We start from the raw sequence: 20,314 nt of genomic DNA, 5'->3' as shown, positions 1-20,314 counted from the left end.
ATAGGAGTTGAAAATTCCACTGTGTTCTCCTAGTCTAACCTCCACTTATCTTCTATGTATTTGAAATCTGAGGCTATAAATGTGTCCCTGCTCATCCCCCACTGCCTTTATCCAGAGAAAACCCTAGCATAGAAACTTATCAGTTTAAGTTGTTATTTATCAGTAACAACAAATGCTGGTTTTCCTTTTTCATTAGTGTTAAGCTTACATCTTAGTGTGAGATGGATTGCTGCTTAAGATGCCTGTGATGAAAAAGTGGTCTTTCTGTGTGATGGAAAGCCAAAGCATTATCACAGATATGTAATATTCCTGGGTTTTGGGTTGTTTTTTTTTTTCATATTAAGATAGCAGCTCTTCCATTTTGCTGTACTATATTACATAAATGTTCAGTTAGGCTATCTTTCCTTCTAGGGATAGATAAAAGAAATAGAGAAGATACAGTTACAGTTGCTTCATTTTCTTTTTTGACTCTTCAGCACTTTCCTAAGTAATGCAGTGTTACTTAGGAAACTGCATTTTCCTAAGTAGCAGGAAAAATTCTGTTACTTAGAAAAGTTTGTTTCTAAACTAATATTGCATTACTTGGAAAGTGCTGAGTAGTACTTAAGTGGTTTTCTTCTGTATGTTTGCTAGAAATTTATAAGCTTAGTTTTTCTTTATTGACAAAGCAAATAATACTTGTCAGCTTGTAAGTGTAGTTTGTGTGGATAATTTTATATGTACTGTATTTGTTAATTAGACTTGACAAAAGAATACATAATACTAATCCTTTCTCTCACTATGTCTATTTTCTACAAGTACAAAATACCCTGCTTTGCATTAAACTAGAGAAGAATCCTAATGTAACCATTTCATAATATTCCAAGGATCCTGTGCACAGACAGCCTCTAACTTCTAGGATGCCATCATGCAGGGATTTGCTAGTTGCCACTAAAACAATACTTCCATATTGTTGCAAAGCTATCCCTAATTTCTAGGAATGAACAACTCTAGGAGTTTGACTAGTTCATGTTTTTAATTTGATAAGGTGGTGTTGTTGCCTTCCCTAAATCACTCTTGGTTTGAATTGTTACTGTACTTGTGGCTCCAGGTTTTGAAGTCCAGCTTGATAGGGTATGTGCAAACACGACAAAGGAGCCAGTCCTTTTTGTGAAAAACTTGGCAATGAGGGATGTGTGTGCTCCAGGATAAAACCATCGGGGGAAAGAGGGATGTACCAGATCATTCTTAAGTGTCTAGACCAGGTTACTCTCCACTGTGTAGTGTTCCCCACACTGATTTATTTTGTAATGACATGAACACTTTTTCAATAATTTTATTAAAAAGCAAAAAACCTTAACCACCACTGCTCCCACCACCACACCAAAATCAGAAAGTGCAGTTAAAAAGACCCCAAAACAAGATTTGTTCTGTTTTTCATTTCAAAGCTGGTATTTGTTTGTCAAAACACCAAAGTTGGCTTATGTAGAGGGATTAGAGTCCTTACCCAGAGAGGAGCACAGGAAAAGCCCTCAAGATGACCTTAAACTGCAGCCTCCCCTGTACAACCTCTGTGGAGCTCAGCATTGATACTGTGAGGGGAGCGCTGAGGGGTTGAGGGGGAAAATTGCCACCCACCTCACCAAAACCCTGTGCACTCCATCCCGTTTTTGTAGCACCATGGTGGTAGAGATGTGACGCTCTTGTTGGTATCAGTCTTGTGAAACTTTCAAAGAGCATCATGGATTACAGTTAACAGGTGAAGGAGATTATACCTAATTCCTCACATAACTTCATTTTTGATTGGCATGGCACCAACAGCAAGCATTAATCTTTTGAATAACAATTTGTGTAAGCTTGTCTGAAAAATTCCCCTATTTCTTTAGCTTTTCTGTTGCTTGTTAACATCATGGATGAAAATGATCTTTCCTACCTTCTGCCATCTGTTTATGCATCTAGAATCCTTTTTAATCCCTGAGGCAGGGAAAAAAACACTGATAGCTAGGTATCAACAGCTGCCTTGGTCTCCAGAGTTGCTTGTATTTTTGGTGATAGTTAAAAGACTGTACCTAGACTAGACTCTTGGCTAAAATTAACCAAGAAGTATCTCATCCTTTTGTGTGAATTGATGCTGGTTTTCATACATTTGGCTTAGAAAAACTGGAAGTCAGAATAGGGGGGAGAACAGAAGGTGAAGTTGCTAATTTAAAGTTCTTTTCTCATAAAATTTTTAGGGTAATAGGCAAGGCAAGCTTTAGTCATCGTCATTGTGTCTCCTCCCCCCGAAACTCCCACCTGTTAGAAGCTGAAATCGATAGCAGTGCAGTGAAGGTCTCTGCAGTGGTTTTATTGCTTCATTCAAAAATATAGTTCACTGCAGTGCGTTATGTAAGTGGAGAACTCCTAAACACGGTATTGCAGCAGATGCAGTTAGTTGTAAAACTCCTTGAAATAATATGCTTAAATTTTACTTCTCTAAGCAGCAGTACAATTCTGTGCAGAGGGCTTTTAAAATTGAATTGCACCAACAAGCTGTGAGAGCTGCTGACCACTTGGATGCCATTTTAATATTGTATCTCTCTTTCTTTTGAATTGATGTTCTTGTCAACTGCATGTCAAACTTGCAGCTACCTTCCATTCTCAGTGGTAGTACCGTGTATCTCACACTAGACTTGTGTATTTTATGTTTTTATTGGACAAAGTTGTGGTTTGGATGCAATTTGTACCTTTTCAGTACATTGCTTGTGTGATTAGATTCATTAAACTTAAAATGCTCAAAACTAAGAAATACTTAGATGATGCCTCTCTTCTCTGCAGTGTACTCTTTCTCTTGGTAATTGGAACAGCCTATCTAGAAGCTCAAGGAATTTGGGAGCCATTTAGGAGACGCTTGTCCTTTGAGGCCTCAAACCCTCCCTTTGATATGGGAAGGCCACTTGATCTCAGGAGAATAGTTGGAATTTCATCTGATGGAAAGTGAGTACATGTTTAGGTTGTTTGTGGAATGTTTTCCCCTCTGTAGTTACAAGGTCAGTAAGAAAGTAACACTTCTCTTTAGGACAGGTGAATGAATAAAGAGCCTCCCAGTTACTTTAAAAAGATGGCTTGAAAAAAAGATGGATTTTGATTGTGAGGAATATTAATCTTTTTGGGGAAAAAAAAATCCCAAATGAAACCAAACCCTATCAAATTTCCTGTTAATGTTCTCAAAAATGGAAGGTAGAGACTGCAGAAAAATTACAGGCCAGAAGTTCCTGTCTTTCTTTGGTGTCTTAAGTTAAAAGATGATCATCTCCTTTTGGTATATATTGACTGTCATTTTACTGTGTTTTTGCTCATATGTACAGTGAGTGAGTGAACAGGAAGTGGTAAAGGCTACTGACTTGTCCAACAAGTTTTAGGCATTATTGTTGGTTATGTGCCAAGAATGGTGCAGTTCAAGGATTCTTTTGGATATAGTGATTCTTTTCTCCTGTGGAAGAATGGAAACATCGTAGAGTATATTTAAACACTTGTTGTTCTTCTAGCTTGAACACGCTTGGATCAGATTCTAATCACAGTTCATCCAGAGGGATCTATGGAGCAGGCAGTTCGTCTTCACGATCCAGCGCAGGGAGTCATAAACAATGCAATGCAGCACCACACCTTCACAGCAATAGAAATGCACCTGATGTTGAAAATATCAAATCCAAAACCAGCTCAAGCACACCTAACAGGACTTCAGCACAAGCAGCTTCCATGCAGTCCGTGAACAGAGCGGGCCCCTTTACCTTGGATTCAGGTGCCACAGCTCAGACTCATGCCGCGGGCAAAAGAGCCAAGGGGACGAGGCAGAGCCAGCAGCCGCCGCAGCAGCAGGCAGCAGCTTTGGCAGAGCAGCCCCTCCAGCAACCCCCAGCATCCGGGCCCCAGCAGCAAGAGCAACAGACTGAAAGTGCTTTGCCACAGCTACCGCTTCTGAGCCCCCCTCACGGCGAGTGTGCCAGCAGCAGAAGGCACAGCTCAGAGGATTCGGATCTCACTGGGCTCATAGAAACTATGGAAAAAGACTTTGACCACCCAGAATCCCCTTCCCCAGATGTGTTTACAGAGCAGCCCCCATCTCCACTAGCAAAAAACAAAGGTAATACAATTTTGCTTTTTTTAACAGGATGATTCATTATGTAAGCCACAGAACAAGATTTAATCAACCGTAAAGGTCATGTTTTCATAGCGTGGAAAGTGATAGCTTCTCAGCTGTTCCCTGCCCTGCTTTATGTGCCTGTGTCTTCAACACTCCCTTTACTCATTTTATGGCAGCAAGGTTCTACGTGCAGTGCTAGGTTGTGATTCTTCCTGCAGAATTTTTGGAACATTTTGATGAAAGCAAGTGTGAATATTTAGATGTGTGACCCTCTGAAGAAGAAAGATGCTTTTGGTTGCTACTCCTTTGCCTTTGGGTTAGCATCCATCCTTCCCACCTCCACTGTTTGGACTTGGGGCCAGGGGTTAGGGAAAGGAAAAGACCCATTTGTACTTAGGGCTGAGGGTTGGGGAAAGTTGTCCTAGTGTATTATGAAAACCAAGACAGGGAGGGGGGAAGAGAGAGAGCTCTGTAAACCCCTGTGGTATCATTTGGGAATGGAATTCTTCATGCCCAGGCTTGCAGTTGCAGAAAATACTTGGTGTCAGGTGGTCAGCAAATTAACATATGGTACCTGTGTTTATAAGTTGCATTCACCTTTGCGTGAGGTTAGAGTTGAGTTTGAATTGTTTATGCATCTTTTCGATTGTCTTAATGCTTAAAATGGATTTCATACATTAGATACATTCAGACTTTTAAAATTATGTCAGTTATTTTCCTCCATATAAAATCTTTTGTCAGATTAGAACTTCTAATCATGCTTTTTGTATTGGCCATTTGTCATGTCCCAGAGTAACGTGGTTATAAATTTAATCTTAATGTGTTTATTTCTAAGTGATTTTTTTACTTTCTTCTAACACTGTTGTACATAAACAGTGCTGATACTGTGTTGATTATTAGAGATAAAGTTAAGAAAATGAATGGTGGGAAGGCATATAAACCCTGAAGCATCTGTATGATGATGCACCACCAAAGAGGAGAGCCTCACTCTGTTAAGTAGTAATGAGCAGAAAGTCCTTAAACAGTTCAGAATAGAAGTGATGATGCACCTGGACTTTCAAGGTGGGAACTCTAAAGGTATTCAAGGGTTTGGGATACTGCTGAAATATGCTACCTGATTTCTGGGGTTTTTTTTTGTTTGTTTTAGTTTAGACAAGGGGATGTGGTTGGGGGGAATTAATCTCAAGATAATTATGATCAGTTTGTCATTTATTAGTTTCATAAAGTCTAAATAATACTCCAGCAAATGACATGACTGTAGATAGGTTTCATAGGCAGTGTTGGGGTTAGCAAATGTTACAGTATTGGAGCTCTGGAAAGCAAAATGGCTGGTAGTGAGGATGCAACGTCCTCGCGGGTTGTGTCTGAATGGATTTACGGTGGACTGATCCAGGGCTGGGAGCGCTTCTGGAGCATGTGTTCCACCTAAAGTAGTTCAACCTAAAAAGGAACAAGTTCTTGCACACTGGTCCTGCTGTATGATGCAGCAGCTACACAGCATGTGGGGACCACTGAGTTTGGTTTCAGATACAAGTTCCTGATCCAAATAATGTAGTGTACCTATGTTAACGTTTTTGTACCTATAGTAATTTCTAGGAGTATATGTATTGGGAGCTTGTCTTAGTAAATAGCTGCTCCTAAGTGTTGATAGACCTTTAGTTACATTTTTTCAACTACATTTAAATGCATTTTCTTGAGATGGGTGCTTGTGTTGATTTGTCTATCAATTTCAAAAGCTGTTTAAGTGATGATGAAATACTTAGTTCCTAATCACATACATGGGTTCCATTTTTTTGGCATTACTTTCCTGGTTTGTAACTTTCTCCTGATTACACATTCATTCAAATAAATTCACAGTTTTGCTCCTGTTAGAGGCTTGCATCATTTGTGCTTTGGCATGGTGGTATACTGAGTATTTAAACATATTCTGTGTTGCAAAATACATTATGCATGTTACATTTTGCAGTTCAGGTAGTTTTCTTGACCTCTTCATTGTCACAGATCAATAAATCAAATTTATGCACGTAGACTTTTTTTGACAAGCTTTATGAAATAACCCCAATGTCATCTGTAAGCTGTACCTTGACTCGCAAAAGCCCAGCACATCAAATAAAACTTGCCAGTTTCCATTTGCCCTCTTTGAAAATGTAAAACCATAGGGGGAAATTCCATTGTCTATCTGGATCTACATACGTTGATGTTTCTCATTAGATAAATAGCTAGAGCTAGTCACAAACATTTGCAGAAACAGTAGCTTCTGGACTGGCATCATACCCTGTGCAGGATTCCCATCTTTACAAGGTTCTGTTGCAGCTTCCTAATACTTGGGTCCCAGCAGACTGCTGCGGAGATTACACTAGATTTTTGTTAAACAGCTCCTTTACTTTATATTTCTATGTCATGATAACATTTTACATCATTTTTTCTAATGATGAACATTAAACTGTTCAGCAATCCTGAATGTAGACTAAATTTGAAGCAGATCTTAGAACGAGGCCTTCTGAGGCAAAACTAGAATACCCCCAGTGAGCTGGAAGCTGACCTTTAGAAAATTTCCACACAGAGATCTACTTGTATTTTCACTTCTATTTGCACTCATGCTAAAAAGAGTATTTTATCTGCAATGTTTTTGTTGTTCTTGATACTGAAAACATTGATCTTAAGTCTGAAAAAAACCCACAAAGTTTGAAGGCTCTACCCTTTGATAAGTATCTGGTATTTGCCAAAATACTGAAGCCAAATGTATATTTTGGTACAAACTTTCCCTGAGGAATGTTTTGCCCAGTGAAATACGACAGCTGTCATTGTGCTTCCAGACTCAATTCTGACTTGAGCGGAAACAAATCCCACTAGGGGCTGAATCCAGTTATTCAGTGCAGGTTAATTAAGTCTTTACTTGAGTGAACTATCACGTCCATCCCAGAAGCTGTATGGCTTGTAAATGAGAATGCTCAATTTGAAGGGCAGTATCTAAGACAGATCTTATTGGTAAAAGCATATCTTGTATCTAATGAAAGATATTAAGAATATTGTGAGTGCACTCATCCTGTAAGAGTAACGAGAGGTGATGGTAAGATGATGATGACTCCACATAGGTGCACACAGAGTTCCTCTGTATTGGTGCTTTTTTTTGATCATGGTTTTAACCCCAGGAGCCTAATCATGCCTATTTTGCAAGTCAAGACCTCTGGCTTGCTTTTAAAGGTTCTTAAACCTCTACATTTTGAATTTATACTATGCTACATTTCAGTTAGCCTGCAGAAATGGCAGGAAAAACATAATCAATTGTTCAAGTAGTATTATTTATATGTGGATTGCTCCAAGACAATTGATTAAACATCCCCTGAAGTGTTTAATGGATTGTTTTCCCTCCTTTGAGATGCAGTAACACTTCAGTTCCTCAAGCCAAACTATTTTATAGTCAGCTTAGTCATACCTGTTAGAATAGCACACTCTGAAAGGATAAAATATGTCAAGAAAATGTACTTGGGTGTGAGATCTTCAGGTTCTGGGGGTTTGATTTTTTTTTTTTTTACCTCTTTGCTAGACAAATACTATTAGCAATTTTTGTCATCTGCTCTAGTCTTAGTGCAAGTTGGTTTTTTAACTGATAAGCATGCTAATAATTTCTGTTCTTCCAATTGTTCAGATAATAAAGTACCCACTTCAGAAGTTTGTGTTTAAATCTAGTCTCACATGGTTAAACGGTCAAACTGGATTCTAAGGTGTTTAAAAGGAATGCCAGGAACAGAGCAGAGAAGAATTATAGGTAGCCAGATGGCCATGATCTGCAGCAAGGCGATGGAGGTAGGGCTCAGGAGATCAGAGGTCTTCAGGTTTGATGCTATTGCTCACATTTGGTGTGAAGTGGCTGTAAACAGTGATCTAATGTAACAGACAACTTCAGAGACTTAATCATGTGGGTTTGCCTCTAAAATTAAATGAACTAATCTCTGAGTATTGAGAATCTGAAGCAACCTTATCTTCCTAGGGAAAGGGAAAACACTTCAGCGCAAGTCTAAGCCACAGAAGAAGCGGGAAGAAAAGGACAGAAGAGGGAAAGGAAAGCAACAGGAGGATGAACTGAAGGATTCCTTGGCAGATGATGACAGTTCTTCAACCACAACCGAAACCTCCAATCCAGATACAGAACCACTTCTCAAAGAGGTACGGCACTGCTCCTAGAAGGAGGCTCCTGTGTTGCTGGCGGGTCACCTGTTAGAGCAGGAATACAGGCTCTTCCTCCCACCCTGCCCTCAGCTTTCATATACTGTACTACCTAACCAAAGAAGAATGGTAATTAAAAAACATTTCCCAATCCTTGCCTTCACTTCTCTGTAGAATCTGCTCTCAGGTGTGAACATGCTTGAAACACGTAGTCTCAGGACTGAAGATGCTTGAATTACTGTGGTTTGAATAAGCCACCAGTTGTCAGCAGCACTGTGGTAACTGTCTCTCTGCACACTCCTAGCCTAGTCTATTTGCAGAGTAAAATGCCAAAGTATCAATACCAATTTTACTCGATAATCAAGTTGTGTGATAAAACCATGCATTTCAGCTGATACAAAGGGTCACTGCGCTGGAGGTAACTTGTCAGCAGGTAGTTGACTTAATTACCTTTGACAATAGCTCTACCTTTATTTTATTCATTTGGCTTACATGCTTTTAGGTAATGAACTCGAAAGCTCTTGACAATTTGTGTAGTGGCCAGGTGGTCTTAAATATTTTGTCTTAAAGCATGTGCTAGGGAACCAAACACAGCAAAGGTAATCAATTACAAAGAGAAGAAAACCAAGCCTAAATTTTGACATGTCTTTGAACTTTGGAAAAGGTAGAGATTCTAGCTGGGGAAAAAAAGAAAAGAAATCCATGTAATATGTTTTAGAAGTTACAGTTTGGTAAAGTCTCATTTGAAAATCACCTTTGCTTTTTGAGGATGTCTATTTGACAGTATACTTTTATTCTGAAAGTCTTAGAAGTGTAGTTAAAAAATAATAAATTGGATGGTGAAGTCACTTGTGTTCTTTGCTTTGTTGTAGAATCTGTTTTAGATGCCTGGCCTGCATATAGCAGCTGCAGCATAGCTCTCAGTACAGAACTGGCATCTTTTTAAGTAGCCTTGGAGGCTGTGGCCTGAGGAGTGTTTGCAAACATCCAATCTCCTTGAAGCACGTTAATTTGCTGGGTATTTTGACTTCTACTTCTCCAAATAGGAAAAAATAGATAGCATGTTTTATAGGTATACTCACTAAGTAGTAAAAAAATAACCTTCTATGCTGTAAAAATGCACATTTTCAAATAGCATTCTTGCCTCAGTCTGATTTATACTATGTATGTTGTGATGCAAGAGGGACTTGACTTTTCATTAATATATTAACATGTTATAATGTCTTTTATAGGAACCTGAAAAACAAAAGGGAAAAGTTATACCAGAAAAACCTGAAAATGAAATAGTCCAAGTGAAACAGAAAAGTAAAAAACCGCTAACAAGTATCAAGAAAGAAAACCCTGTAGATGTGAAAACCAGGTAAGCAAAGGCTTTTTAGGAGAGAAGGCATCGTGCTTGAAGGGAAGATGGATTGATAAAAATCTGTGCATTCAACCGTTGTGGTTGCTAGGCTGCCTGATGTCAACAGCAGATACCTTTAAGCAGCTTCCTCTTCCTTCCTGATATCAGGGAATATCTGAAGCTTGTAAATAATAAATTATTTAAGTACATAAATAAAATGAGAACTAAATCCAGAGAAGAAAATCAGGTTAATCAATGTTAAGTTTTTTTGTATCTGGTATCACATACACAAAATGGGGTTAATGTTTCTACAGGAGCTTCTAGTGGCAGCACAGTAAGCCAGCGCTAACACGAGTGCCTTTGGTTGCCCTTGGTGAAATTACAGACGTGCAATTTCCTTTTCGGTATTGCAGAGTAAGATCCGAGTCTTGGATATGTTATTAAAGGAGGCTGCTGCGGCTGCCAGTCCCTTTCCCTTACTGGCAGGCAGTTGATTGCAGATGGTAGAAAGGGGAAAAATGAAAAACCTTAGTCTTACTAGATCTAGTTGATTCTGAAAGAGTATTCTGAAATTTTGAAATCAGATTGGTATCCAAATGCCACAGAAGTAAACTTTACCAAGCTGAGGCATGGTATATTGGCCTGTGCTTTTCTTGTTGCTGTAATTAATATTGGACTAACTGGGATTACTAGTTAGTATAAATATTCTTCAAAATATTTCTGAAAACACTGCCTGGCAAAGTCTCTTCTTTATCTTATTTATTCTTACCATCATCTGCTTTCCTTTATCATATAAAACACAAGTTCATGACATGTGACAGTATTGAAAGGCCACAATGAGAGCTAGTTTGGAATTGTGCAAGAAATGGGTAAAATAGTTCCTCCCTAAAAAGTCTGAGAGACACAATCAAATAGCTGGAGAAAAAGAACAGTATATAGCCAAATGGATTTTGGTGGTGGGTTTGAGTAGTTTGATGTCAACAACTAAAAGATGATCCTGTGCATTCAGGGCAACAGCATATCTTAACGATCTAACAAGAGTGTGTGGGGGCAGAGTAAAAAGGCAGTTGCCATCTCTTGTTGCCTCTGTATAATCAAGCAGGTTTTGTAATCCCAGAGCTCCAGGATGAAAGCCCTAATAACTGTGTAGAGCAGTGTGGGTAGAAAATGAGCCGGGGCTGAGGAAGGGTGGAGTTGCATATAGGAGAAATACAAAACCCTGCTTATGAATAGCTTTGAAGATGAGCATCAGTTTGACATAAGAAAGCCACAGGAGACCAGTCTTTTGTAAGACCGTATAGCATATATAAAAAAAATTTCCTCTTCAGCACTTCAGAGCGCTTAAAAATAAATGGATCTCTGTTTTCATTTAGTTCCTTGGAATTGTCTTATACTCCCCCGATGGAAAACAAGCAGCGCAAAACCTTTCCATCCAAGATATCTACCCAGCACCTTTTGACGAATGGGTCTAAATCAAGAAACCTCCCCAAAACGAGAGGTAGTGTGAGGCTATTTTTTATAAATACCTCGAAGTTTTATTTGGTTGTTTGTAACCCCTCTGGAGTGCTTAATTCTAAGTCCAGTGTGCAAAGAAAGCTGTTCAGTTTATTATGCACAGACTTGCTTTTCTTCTTTTGTTCTAATAGGTCCCAACAGTAAGTTAATGGAGAGCAGGCCATCAGTATTAGCAAAATTTCTCCCTGGTGGTTCTGGACAGGAGCTAGGAAACACCAGCAGCTCAGAAGGGGAAAAGGATTCTCCACCACCAGAGTGGGACTCTGTGCCGCTTCACAAAGCTGGCAGCTGTAAGTAATGGCTAGAGGATGACAGAACTAGTCTTCTGCAATGAATATCTGTAGGTAGGCTTGGTCTGTTTATAATCTTCCTCTCTCATTTTCACTGCATAGTTGTGCTCCTGTCTTCTGCTGAGGGCCTTGTATTGATAGCATCTAGTACGAGTTGGGAGGTTTGAAACCACATGGGCAGAACATGGGCCATTCTGTGGTTGTCCAGTGATGAACAGGATTCAGAAGCTACTGGGAAAATTGAGGAAATGAGAATTACTGCTTGAATATGAATGTATTTTCTACAGCAGATGGGGATTTGCTTGGTCAGGTCTGCTGCAGCCAGAGTTGAAACTAATTCAGTGATTCGTCCTTGAGAGAGGGAACACTGAAAACACCTTAATGCAGCGTGGGGCACTATTGTAAGCTTTTTGGTTGTGTTGTAAGTCCCATGTGTGGGAACAGAAATCACCTTCCTCTTGCACGTGAGCATAAAGTCATCCCTCTCCACAGCACTCACTTAGAAAGGTTCTTACTTCTGTACAAACCAGTTTATCTTGGTGCTTTCATTGCAGTACGATCTCTCCAAAAATAGGCAGTAAACCTGAATAACGATAGGTGAACATAAAGAAGGAGCTACTTCTTTGGTCACTGGGAACAGCCTTTGTCATAATTCCCCTTTGTTGTAATGTAATGTAAATACTACAGGAAGATGTTTTGTGTTTCTCTTTATAGCTACGGACAACCTTTATAAACTCTCACTGCAAACCCTGAATGCAGATGCTTTCCTGAAACAGCGACAGCCCTCGCCGACACCCGCCTCTCCATCTCCTCCTCCTCCTCCTGCATCGTTTGCTTTTGGGCCCCGAGGAGGCACTTACAGCAGCATTGTCAACAGCAGCTGCAGCAAGTGAGTCTAAGTCTGCCCTTCGACTGCCTTCCCAAGCCCAGAACGCTGTGGAACCCCTGTGCTTCATACAGCACGTCTCCCTCTTCTCAGACCCATTTCCTCTTCCCATGGAAACTGCTTTTTTGCAGATACTGCTGTGCATATCTTACTGTGCTATTTATATTTCTCTGGGGTTTCTTACGACTTGGTAGATTGGAAAAATGTGCAATTACATGAACTGTTGAGCTGCTGTTAACATTTTCATGAATGCTAGCTTAAATTGCTGCTTTTTTTTACCAAACTGCTGAAGTCCAAAACCTTACACTTTTTTTTTCTTTCTCCTTTAAGTGAAACGAAAAGCAAGCAGCCTAATGGTACCAAACATAAGCTGGCAAAGGCAGCTTCTCTTCCAGGCAGGAATGGTAACCCCACTTTTGCTGCTGTAGCTGCAGGTTACGACAAGAGCCCAGGTACTAGAACCAGCTTGGAGTTCTAAATATTTCTGAATATTTCCTGAAATTCTGTTATTTTGTGGTTTTTATTTTACTCATTTTATATATTTTTTTTTTCTTCTTGCAGGTGGTAGTGGTTTACCAAAGGTTTCTCCAAGCAAGACAGATGTTTCCAGCAATATTAGCATTTCCCACACAGTTGTTGACAGTGATGGCTCTGACAGGTAATTTTTATATTCTCTAGGCAAATACCTAGGCCCCTAGAGAAGAAGATTGTGAGCTGTTATTGGCATTATGGAAGGTAGTAACAATTCATTCTGGTTTGTTCCTTTTATTAAACTGTTCTTTGAAGTCTGGGTGCAGCATATCTCACCTTGCAAAAAAAAAAATGGAACTTAGAGCTGACCCAGAAGTAGAGAAGGATGTTCTGGATGTGATGGGGACTATTTCCTCATTCGTTCCAAGTAACTCAATAGTCTTGTGTTCCCCAGGTGTCTGAACAACGAGAAATCAACTTGACTTTCAGTACTGAGGAATGCATACCAAGGTCACTTAAAATAGTTTGCAAGCAGAATACCTTGCTGTACAACAATATCTTTCACTCCCATTTTTAACACCGAGACCAGAACTATCACTGGGCTTTGCATAGGAGCAGAAGAGCTGTGCTCAGTCACGTTCCCCAAGACACACTGCCAAAACATGTCAGAAAAGACAGTGCACATCTCTCTCAGTTGTAAAAGGCGGGGATTGTCTGGTAACCTTTCTGGAATAGGAAAGAGACTTGAAGTTTCAATACGCAAAGGAATTCCTTTTCTGAGCAGTTTGTGGGTGGGGGTTTGGTTTGGTTTTGTAAATGTTTATCACTGGTTCCAGTTAACTCATCTGTATTTTCAAGAAGCTTGTCCATGAGCTAGAATGTGAGCATTTGTATCCCTTCTGAGTTGCTCTAAATTTTATCTGCTTGTTAAAAACACCCTGTGCTATTCCTTAGACCCTATAGGTTTTCTGAAAAAGATCAAAAGAGCTACTCAGGTTTGTGTTGGAGCTCAGTCTACACATTAAAGAGCATGTTGCTCCAAGGGTGTGTATATACCCAGGAAAGTGGTATTTCACTGAAATCTTTTGTTAAAACAAAACCAAGCTGACTTCCTAACTCTTGATCACCATTTGTACATGTACATTTGTATGTAGGCTAGCAAGTTAATATCATCGGTATTATTGTGTTAACATGTTGTGTATTGCTTTCCCATTGCTTCATAATATTTAGTTCGGGTTTGTGGAGTCCAATCAGCAATCCCAGCAGTCCCGACTTCACTCCTCTCAACTCATTCTCTGCATTTGGACATTCTTTTAACTTAACTGGAGGTGAGTTTTTGTTTTCAAGTATTTTTTCCTATTCAAATAAAGGTAAAGAAACCATTCCACTGGTCTAAGTACAGACAGTGTCCCCATCCCTGCCCCCAAAAAGGAGGACTATGTAGGAAATTGTGTTAAAACTTTGGTGGGGTGTTCTATGTTTCAGCCCAAAGAGAGTCGGTGGAAACTCTTAGTGTGTTTGCTGGGCTGGAAATGCCCAGTTTTGAAGTTTCTCAGGTTCAGTAAAATTTCTTGATCCTTCTTTTTGCCTTAGTCTTCCTCTCCTCCTTCCCTCCCCCTGAAGCTTTACTGTAGGTCTCAGAAGTGTGCCACTAGGCCTGTGGTTTCCTGAGCACTTGATGCCTATATAAAACCATTGCTTTATAAACAAGGCAATGGCCCATCCCTCCTGTTGCTTTCCTCTTGTGTTCTGCTCTAGTGTTTGAATAGCCACATGATGAACTGATGCATACTAAACCCAGCAATTAATTCCTGTCTTTAAATATTTCAGTAAACTTTCCATACATGACTACTGAGATGGGCTAGGCCTTGGTGCAGGCAGGCAGTACTGTAGGGCACAGTGCTCTCTGTACTTACAGATATTTGTACACCGTGTTTGGGGATGCACGGGATTTTTTTAAGGTGTTTTGCAAAAGGTGATAGGCCAAGCAAACTTCCCATGTTGCATTTGCAAATTGGATCATGTATGTGCTGAAAAATTCACGTGTCTACTGAAAAATGCTGGGGGTCCGCAGTTAATAGCAGCTCCTGCCATGGGGTTCTTTCATCTTCGTCGGCAACAGTGGGCACCAGTGACTCTGCGGGACAGCACTAGGCTGCCTGGGAGCAGGTCGGTGTGTGGGCCCCAGGTAAGCCACGAGCACTGGTGCTGCCCTCTCCTTCCCGTAGCAGAGATGGGGTCTGGGCCGGGGCGCAGGCAGGGCCCCCACATACCAGGAGTTTCCTGGAAAGGGTGCGCTGGGAGGTAAGCGGGAGCTGCGATTGCAAGAGGCTCCTTCAGCCCGGGTGCTGACTCCACTGCAGTTAACACTTGCTGTGAGGAACTGCCAGGACTCGGTCCTGCCGTGCTTCTGCCTGGTTCCCTGACTACTTTCGGCTAAATAATAGCAAGAACAAATCCCATAGGCTGATACCGAATTATACACAATAAGCATATAACTCTTTTTTTCCCCGCTATAACTGTGAGTCTAACTTTGTTGTCACTGTCTGCTGCAGGGCGTGTGAGATGAGATCTGTATTACTGTGTGACCTCTTCTAATCTCAATTCTTGTGCTGCAGCAGAACCTGCTAGAAAAATAGGGAAGTAACTGTGAAGAGTATCAGTCTGCTGTGGTTCTTGGAAAAAGAGGAAGAGTAATGTACTCAGTTTTATTTCATTTTATTTTTAGAGGTTTTTAGCAAACTTGGTCTAGCTCGATCTGCTTATGGGCAGGATGTTCAAAGAAACTGGAGTGAATTCAATAATGTTCCATCATCCATCTGGGATCCTTCAGCTACAGATTCTGTACCCTCCTGGCCAACAAGCTCAAGTTCCCCGACTCATACAACTGCAGTAAGTATTCAGTCCAAATACAGCATTTATTACTGTTACCAACCTGTTCTGTATCTAACATCTAATTTAATTTAGAGGATTTTTAAATTTGGATGAAAAAAGCAACTGTAGGTTAAAGGAAAAGGGAAGCTGTACGTATTCCTCATTCCATGTAGTTAAGTTGACATGGATGTTGGACAAAGAGTGATTAGTCCGCTCACCTGTGGATGATAAATCCACATAAATTGCTTCACATAAAAGTATTTCTCACGAGAGCATCTTGCAGCACTTACAAAAGCATGTTCCATTCCCACCTGCTTTGGGATTGTGGAAGGAATCATTCTCCTGTGCCATGGCTGGGCACTGCCCCTGTCACTTCCAGTTTGATGGGCAGTTGCAAAACAGCCAATCTGATAACTTTCAGACTTTTGATTCTGCTTCCAGAATCCAATGTTGCACCTACTTTTAAATTAACAAAAGGTTAAAAAAAAATTATCTTTCAGTTTAGTAAAAACACTGATGGACTGAGCATAAGGTGAAGTATTTAAACTGGCAACTAATTTTGATGGAGCTCTTGAAAGTAGCCGAAGAAGAATTAAAAACAACTTTTGCACAGATTGTAGAACTGCTCTCTGATCCTTGTGCCTCTGTCTGTCAGAATAAAACTTATACCGCAACAGCTGTCTTCAATGCCAGCTGAAATCGTTCTTCATCTTGTCTTCTGAAAATGTTTTTGTAGTGAGTAAGAGGCAGTGTTTACTTCACCTGGTAGCAGTTCAGATGGAGTGGGGGAAGGCGGGGGGCAGGGGAAGCCGAAGAAGGTCACACAGCTTCTTATAGACACACACTCACTGATCCCACTCTTGTCATGCAGTTACAACTGTAGCTGTAACCTCCCTAAAACTATGTAAGGGGAGATTTTTTGCTTTCTGGTCACCTGGAGGGCAGATTTCTCAGCATTTGATAGAAGGAGGGATTGAGGACAACCAGAACAATCTCTCTAGCTCCTAACTCTTAACATATTTCCTGGCCTCTTCTGAAAAATATTTGGAAGAGTGCATCGGGAAGCACTGAGATGGAAGCCAGACAAATGGTATAGAAGAACTGTCAGTCTCTCCCTTTAAATACTTTGATGGTGGAAGTGGGGAGGGAAGGCATTTTAGGAGCTTATTCAAGGAGATGACTTAGTAAACAAGAAGCAGCAAACAGACTGAAATATTCAAAGCCTTTTTAATGATAGTGACTTAAGTGCTTATGGTGAGACAGGACAGGAAAGCTTGGCTATTCCTGTCACTGAAGGCCCTTGCTCTAAGGTACCAGGCCAGGGCTTTGCCTGTTTCTCCTTTCTGGCAGAAGAGCCAAAGCTGTTCTTGCAAAGAGCACTCATATAGCGGCTTCTGTGTCACCTTCTTTTCTAGGAAGGTTTCTGGGGAGTTGATTATCCTCCTTCCTTATTTCTCTTGCTTTCTCTTTTTATGCATAACTCTGCTTCTGTACTAAATAGCATTTGAGTTCTGGGTCCTGTCTCCCCTCAGGCCTTGCTGCATTGCTGGTACTTCTCCCCAGGTTTCTTTCTAACCACAGTCCCTTATTCCTCTTTCCTCCATTTCCCTGTGTGTAGTTTTGTACCTCCCTCCACCACACCTGAAGGGGAGCAGCACTCTCACCTAAGGTACTCTGCTGCTCCTTTCCTGATGGCTTCTACTTCATGAGCCATTGCCTTTCTATCAGGGACTCCCAAACGTTTTTGGGACACATAGGAATTAGTTCCTGGCTCTTGCCCACAGGAGGAAATAAGAGTGGACATTTAGTGTTAGGGCTGGTGTCTGAGCAGCAGAATGTGTGTTTCCTGCGGTAGCCTCAGTAGTCTGATCCTTGTATAGCTTAAATATAACTATTTATTTATATAACAGTAATAAACTGTGACCCTCGCTTGGCTCAACATCTCAGTGACATTGGAGAGTCGTAATGACGTTGGCCTGGTTAACCCCTGAGTGTGTTCAAAATTCCCGTCCAACCCTCAGTATCAGATTCTTTGAGGATCTTTTGGTCATGTTAGTGTCCAACTAATCTCAGGTATGATCTGACTAAGCATATCTTCTTCATTCCAGGGGAGAAAATAAAAACCTGAAACTAAGACATTTTCAGAGTTTACCTTGTTTATTTTTCTAAAGGGATTTTTATTTTAATCTTAAGATGCAGAGTACACTAATAGTGGTTAACCTTTAGTGTGCGTTATCCAAGGGTTGAGATCTTGGGAAGGGATGTCCCATTCCTCCCAGTAAATCCAAATATGAGAATGTTTGTACCTTACATCACTTACTCAACAAGTCCACTGCCTTTTGGATGTAGCAAGTTTACTGTATATTTGCAAATTGAATTTACAGCCTATGTACATTAAATCTGTTGGCGCTGAGGTATGTAGTGCGTTAAGCCTACATGTAGCAGGTCCTGTGCTAATATTAGCATGAAAGTTATGCTAACCTTTCTCATCTCCATCTTTGGCTGCTTCCGGGTATTACTTTCCACCACCTCAGGGGTTAGATTCCTCTGCTTGTTGCTTGCTACTGTTTGGGCTTTAATAAAAGAGTTGACAAAACCTGGGCCTTGTTCATTTCTGCATGGGTTCTTAAGCTTGCTATACCTGTCCTGTGCATCCCAAATGCATTTGTGATGTGTTGCAGCATATCTGCATCTGCACCATGAGCATTTGTCAGAGACTTCCATCTGTCTTGAGCCAGGACAGACTTACTGGAAGTCCATGACAAAGGGCCAGTTCTCCAATCCCCTCTACCTTCACCTGGGGAAATTTTGGATGGGGGGAAAAAAGTATATACTGGGAATGTGGGGAGGTACAGTGGGGCTGAATGCAGGTAGGTTCATCAAGAATGTACAGATATGTCTGAATACAAGGAGATAAGTTTGCAAACAGCCAAAATAGGATCAAGGAATAGACTTTGCTGCTACCTTCCATTACAACTTGAATTTTGCTGGGTTTTTTGAGACTTGAACCATGTTTATCTACCTCATTCTATCTAGTTTAAGCTTGAGCTTTTTGGCCCTTGTGTTAAAGCTTGAATACTAGTAGTGCTTAAAATTAGTAATGGTATGGGGATTTATAAGCTTAAAACCAGCTGAAAAGCCTGTCATGTAATTGCACTCTGCAGCCCATGCAGTTACCAGATGTGTTTGGTGACTGTTAGTAGTGTGGTTCCTCTGGGCAAGCTCTAGTGAAGGGAGTTGAAAACTCCATGTTGCGGTGAAGATGGAAGGGCTTCTGCAGCAGGCTTGCTACAGCTTAGATACTTTTCTTTCAGTGGGCTGTAAACAAGGTGAAAATAGAGGTTACAGAACTACTACTTACCTGGCTCTGTCTTTACTGCAGTCAATCCTCGGCAACCCAAGTGGTCTGTGGTCCACCACTCCATTCAGCAGTTCCATTTGGTCAAGTAATCTCAACAGTGGCCTTCCCTTCACCACTCCAGCGAACGCCTTGTCAGGCATTGATCTCATGGGTAGTGAAAACTCCGCTGCTGCACCTCCGCCTGCCACTGCCACCGTTGCCAATCCTGCTGAAGACATGGGACAGACCTACAATCCCTGGAGAATTTGGAGCCCAACAATTGGAAGAAGAAGTTCAGATCCTTGGTCTAATTCACACTATCCTCATGAAAACTGAAGTTAAGCAAAAGGAAAGAACTCTAATCCAGGTCATGATACAATTCTGAATGCAAATTTTTGAAACGTCATTTTCAGGCTGTTGCTGGTCATTGCTTCCCACCCCCCCACCTCCCTGCACCAGTCATGCTTTCCTCACTTGCTCCTTTTTAAAAGTTTGTCCTGCAATATGGTAGTGTGAGATCGCAGATAAGCTTGAAAAAGTCTGGGTGTGGTCACAAATCCCAACTACAGCTGAAGCCTGTAAATCTGAACAGTTTCACTGGTTTCATATTTTACCATCTGCCATCTTTATTTAGGAAACAATTTGAACTATAAAAACAGTCCTGGCATGCAACACTTTCATGAAAAGTACCGGTTTGGGTTTTTAAATTTTTTCCAGTATTATCCTCCAAGTTCTAATTTAAAATCAAAAGGCACTTTGTGCTAAAATGCAGAGTATTTTTTTAAAATAAGGCTGTCTTTGGTAACACAGGTTCTAAGAATGTAAAAATGAAAAAAAAAAAAAAATCAACAAAAAAAACCAACACAAAACTTTAAGAGCAAAATGGCTGAATGTAAGAGCATTCTGTTGAGACTGTAATACACTTTGTGTGCTGTTTGTACATTTGTAAACCTGAACGCATTTTTAAGTTGAACTGAAATGCACACAGCCAAGACTTGTGGAAGAAACAAGATACCTTGTGCATTTCTTACAGATACAACTTTGGGTTGTACTTTAAAATAAATACTGCTTTTTTCAAGATCTGTCTGCTGTAATTCTGTTCTCATGGTATTTTCTTAACTTGTGCATGCAGGAATTTGCTTGGTGGTGGTCGCCTTCGGGCCAAAATCTACTGTCTGTAGGGCCTATGGTAATAGAGACTTCACTGCAGATGAAACCTGGCATCTCAGAAGCATGGGTTTGTTTAGCAGCAGAGAATTAGAAATTGGTTTTAGGGTTACACAGTGCCACCCACTCAAATTTACTGGATAGGGAAATGCTGGAAAAA

General features: G+C 40.6%; 1 protein-coding gene across 1 annotated transcript in view; it reads left to right on the top strand.

Annotated features, from left to right (window-relative positions):
• The window catches only part of TMEM131 (transmembrane protein 131), a 78,842-nt gene extending 58,777 nt beyond the window's left edge, over positions 1 to 20,065 (top strand). The window contains exons 29-40 of the mRNA XM_026849838.1: positions 2,797 to 2,955; positions 3,507 to 4,102; positions 8,094 to 8,269; positions 9,502 to 9,629; positions 10,985 to 11,109; positions 11,258 to 11,416; positions 12,131 to 12,305; positions 12,633 to 12,754; positions 12,864 to 12,960; positions 14,004 to 14,101; positions 15,502 to 15,665; positions 19,030 to 20,065. Coding sequence (XP_026705639.1) covers positions 2,797 to 2,955; positions 3,507 to 4,102; positions 8,094 to 8,269; positions 9,502 to 9,629; positions 10,985 to 11,109; positions 11,258 to 11,416; positions 12,131 to 12,305; positions 12,633 to 12,754; positions 12,864 to 12,960; positions 14,004 to 14,101; positions 15,502 to 15,665; positions 19,030 to 19,323 — 2,293 coding nt within the window. The 3' untranslated portion in view covers positions 19,324 to 20,065. The remainder of the gene's footprint in view (positions 1 to 2,796; positions 2,956 to 3,506; positions 4,103 to 8,093; positions 8,270 to 9,501; positions 9,630 to 10,984; positions 11,110 to 11,257; positions 11,417 to 12,130; positions 12,306 to 12,632; positions 12,755 to 12,863; positions 12,961 to 14,003; positions 14,102 to 15,501; positions 15,666 to 19,029) is intronic.
• Positions 20,066 to 20,314: the final 249 nt, after the last annotated feature.

Source organism: Athene cunicularia (genome assembly GCF_003259725.1).
Source record: "Athene cunicularia isolate RWA chromosome 1 unlocalized genomic scaffold, athCun1 chr1_part1, whole genome shotgun sequence".
NCBI classification, from domain to species: Eukaryota; Metazoa; Chordata; class Aves; order Strigiformes; family Strigidae; genus Athene; species Athene cunicularia.
Note: the sequence above shows the minus strand (reverse complement) of the source record. Positions and strands in the feature narration are given on the sequence as shown.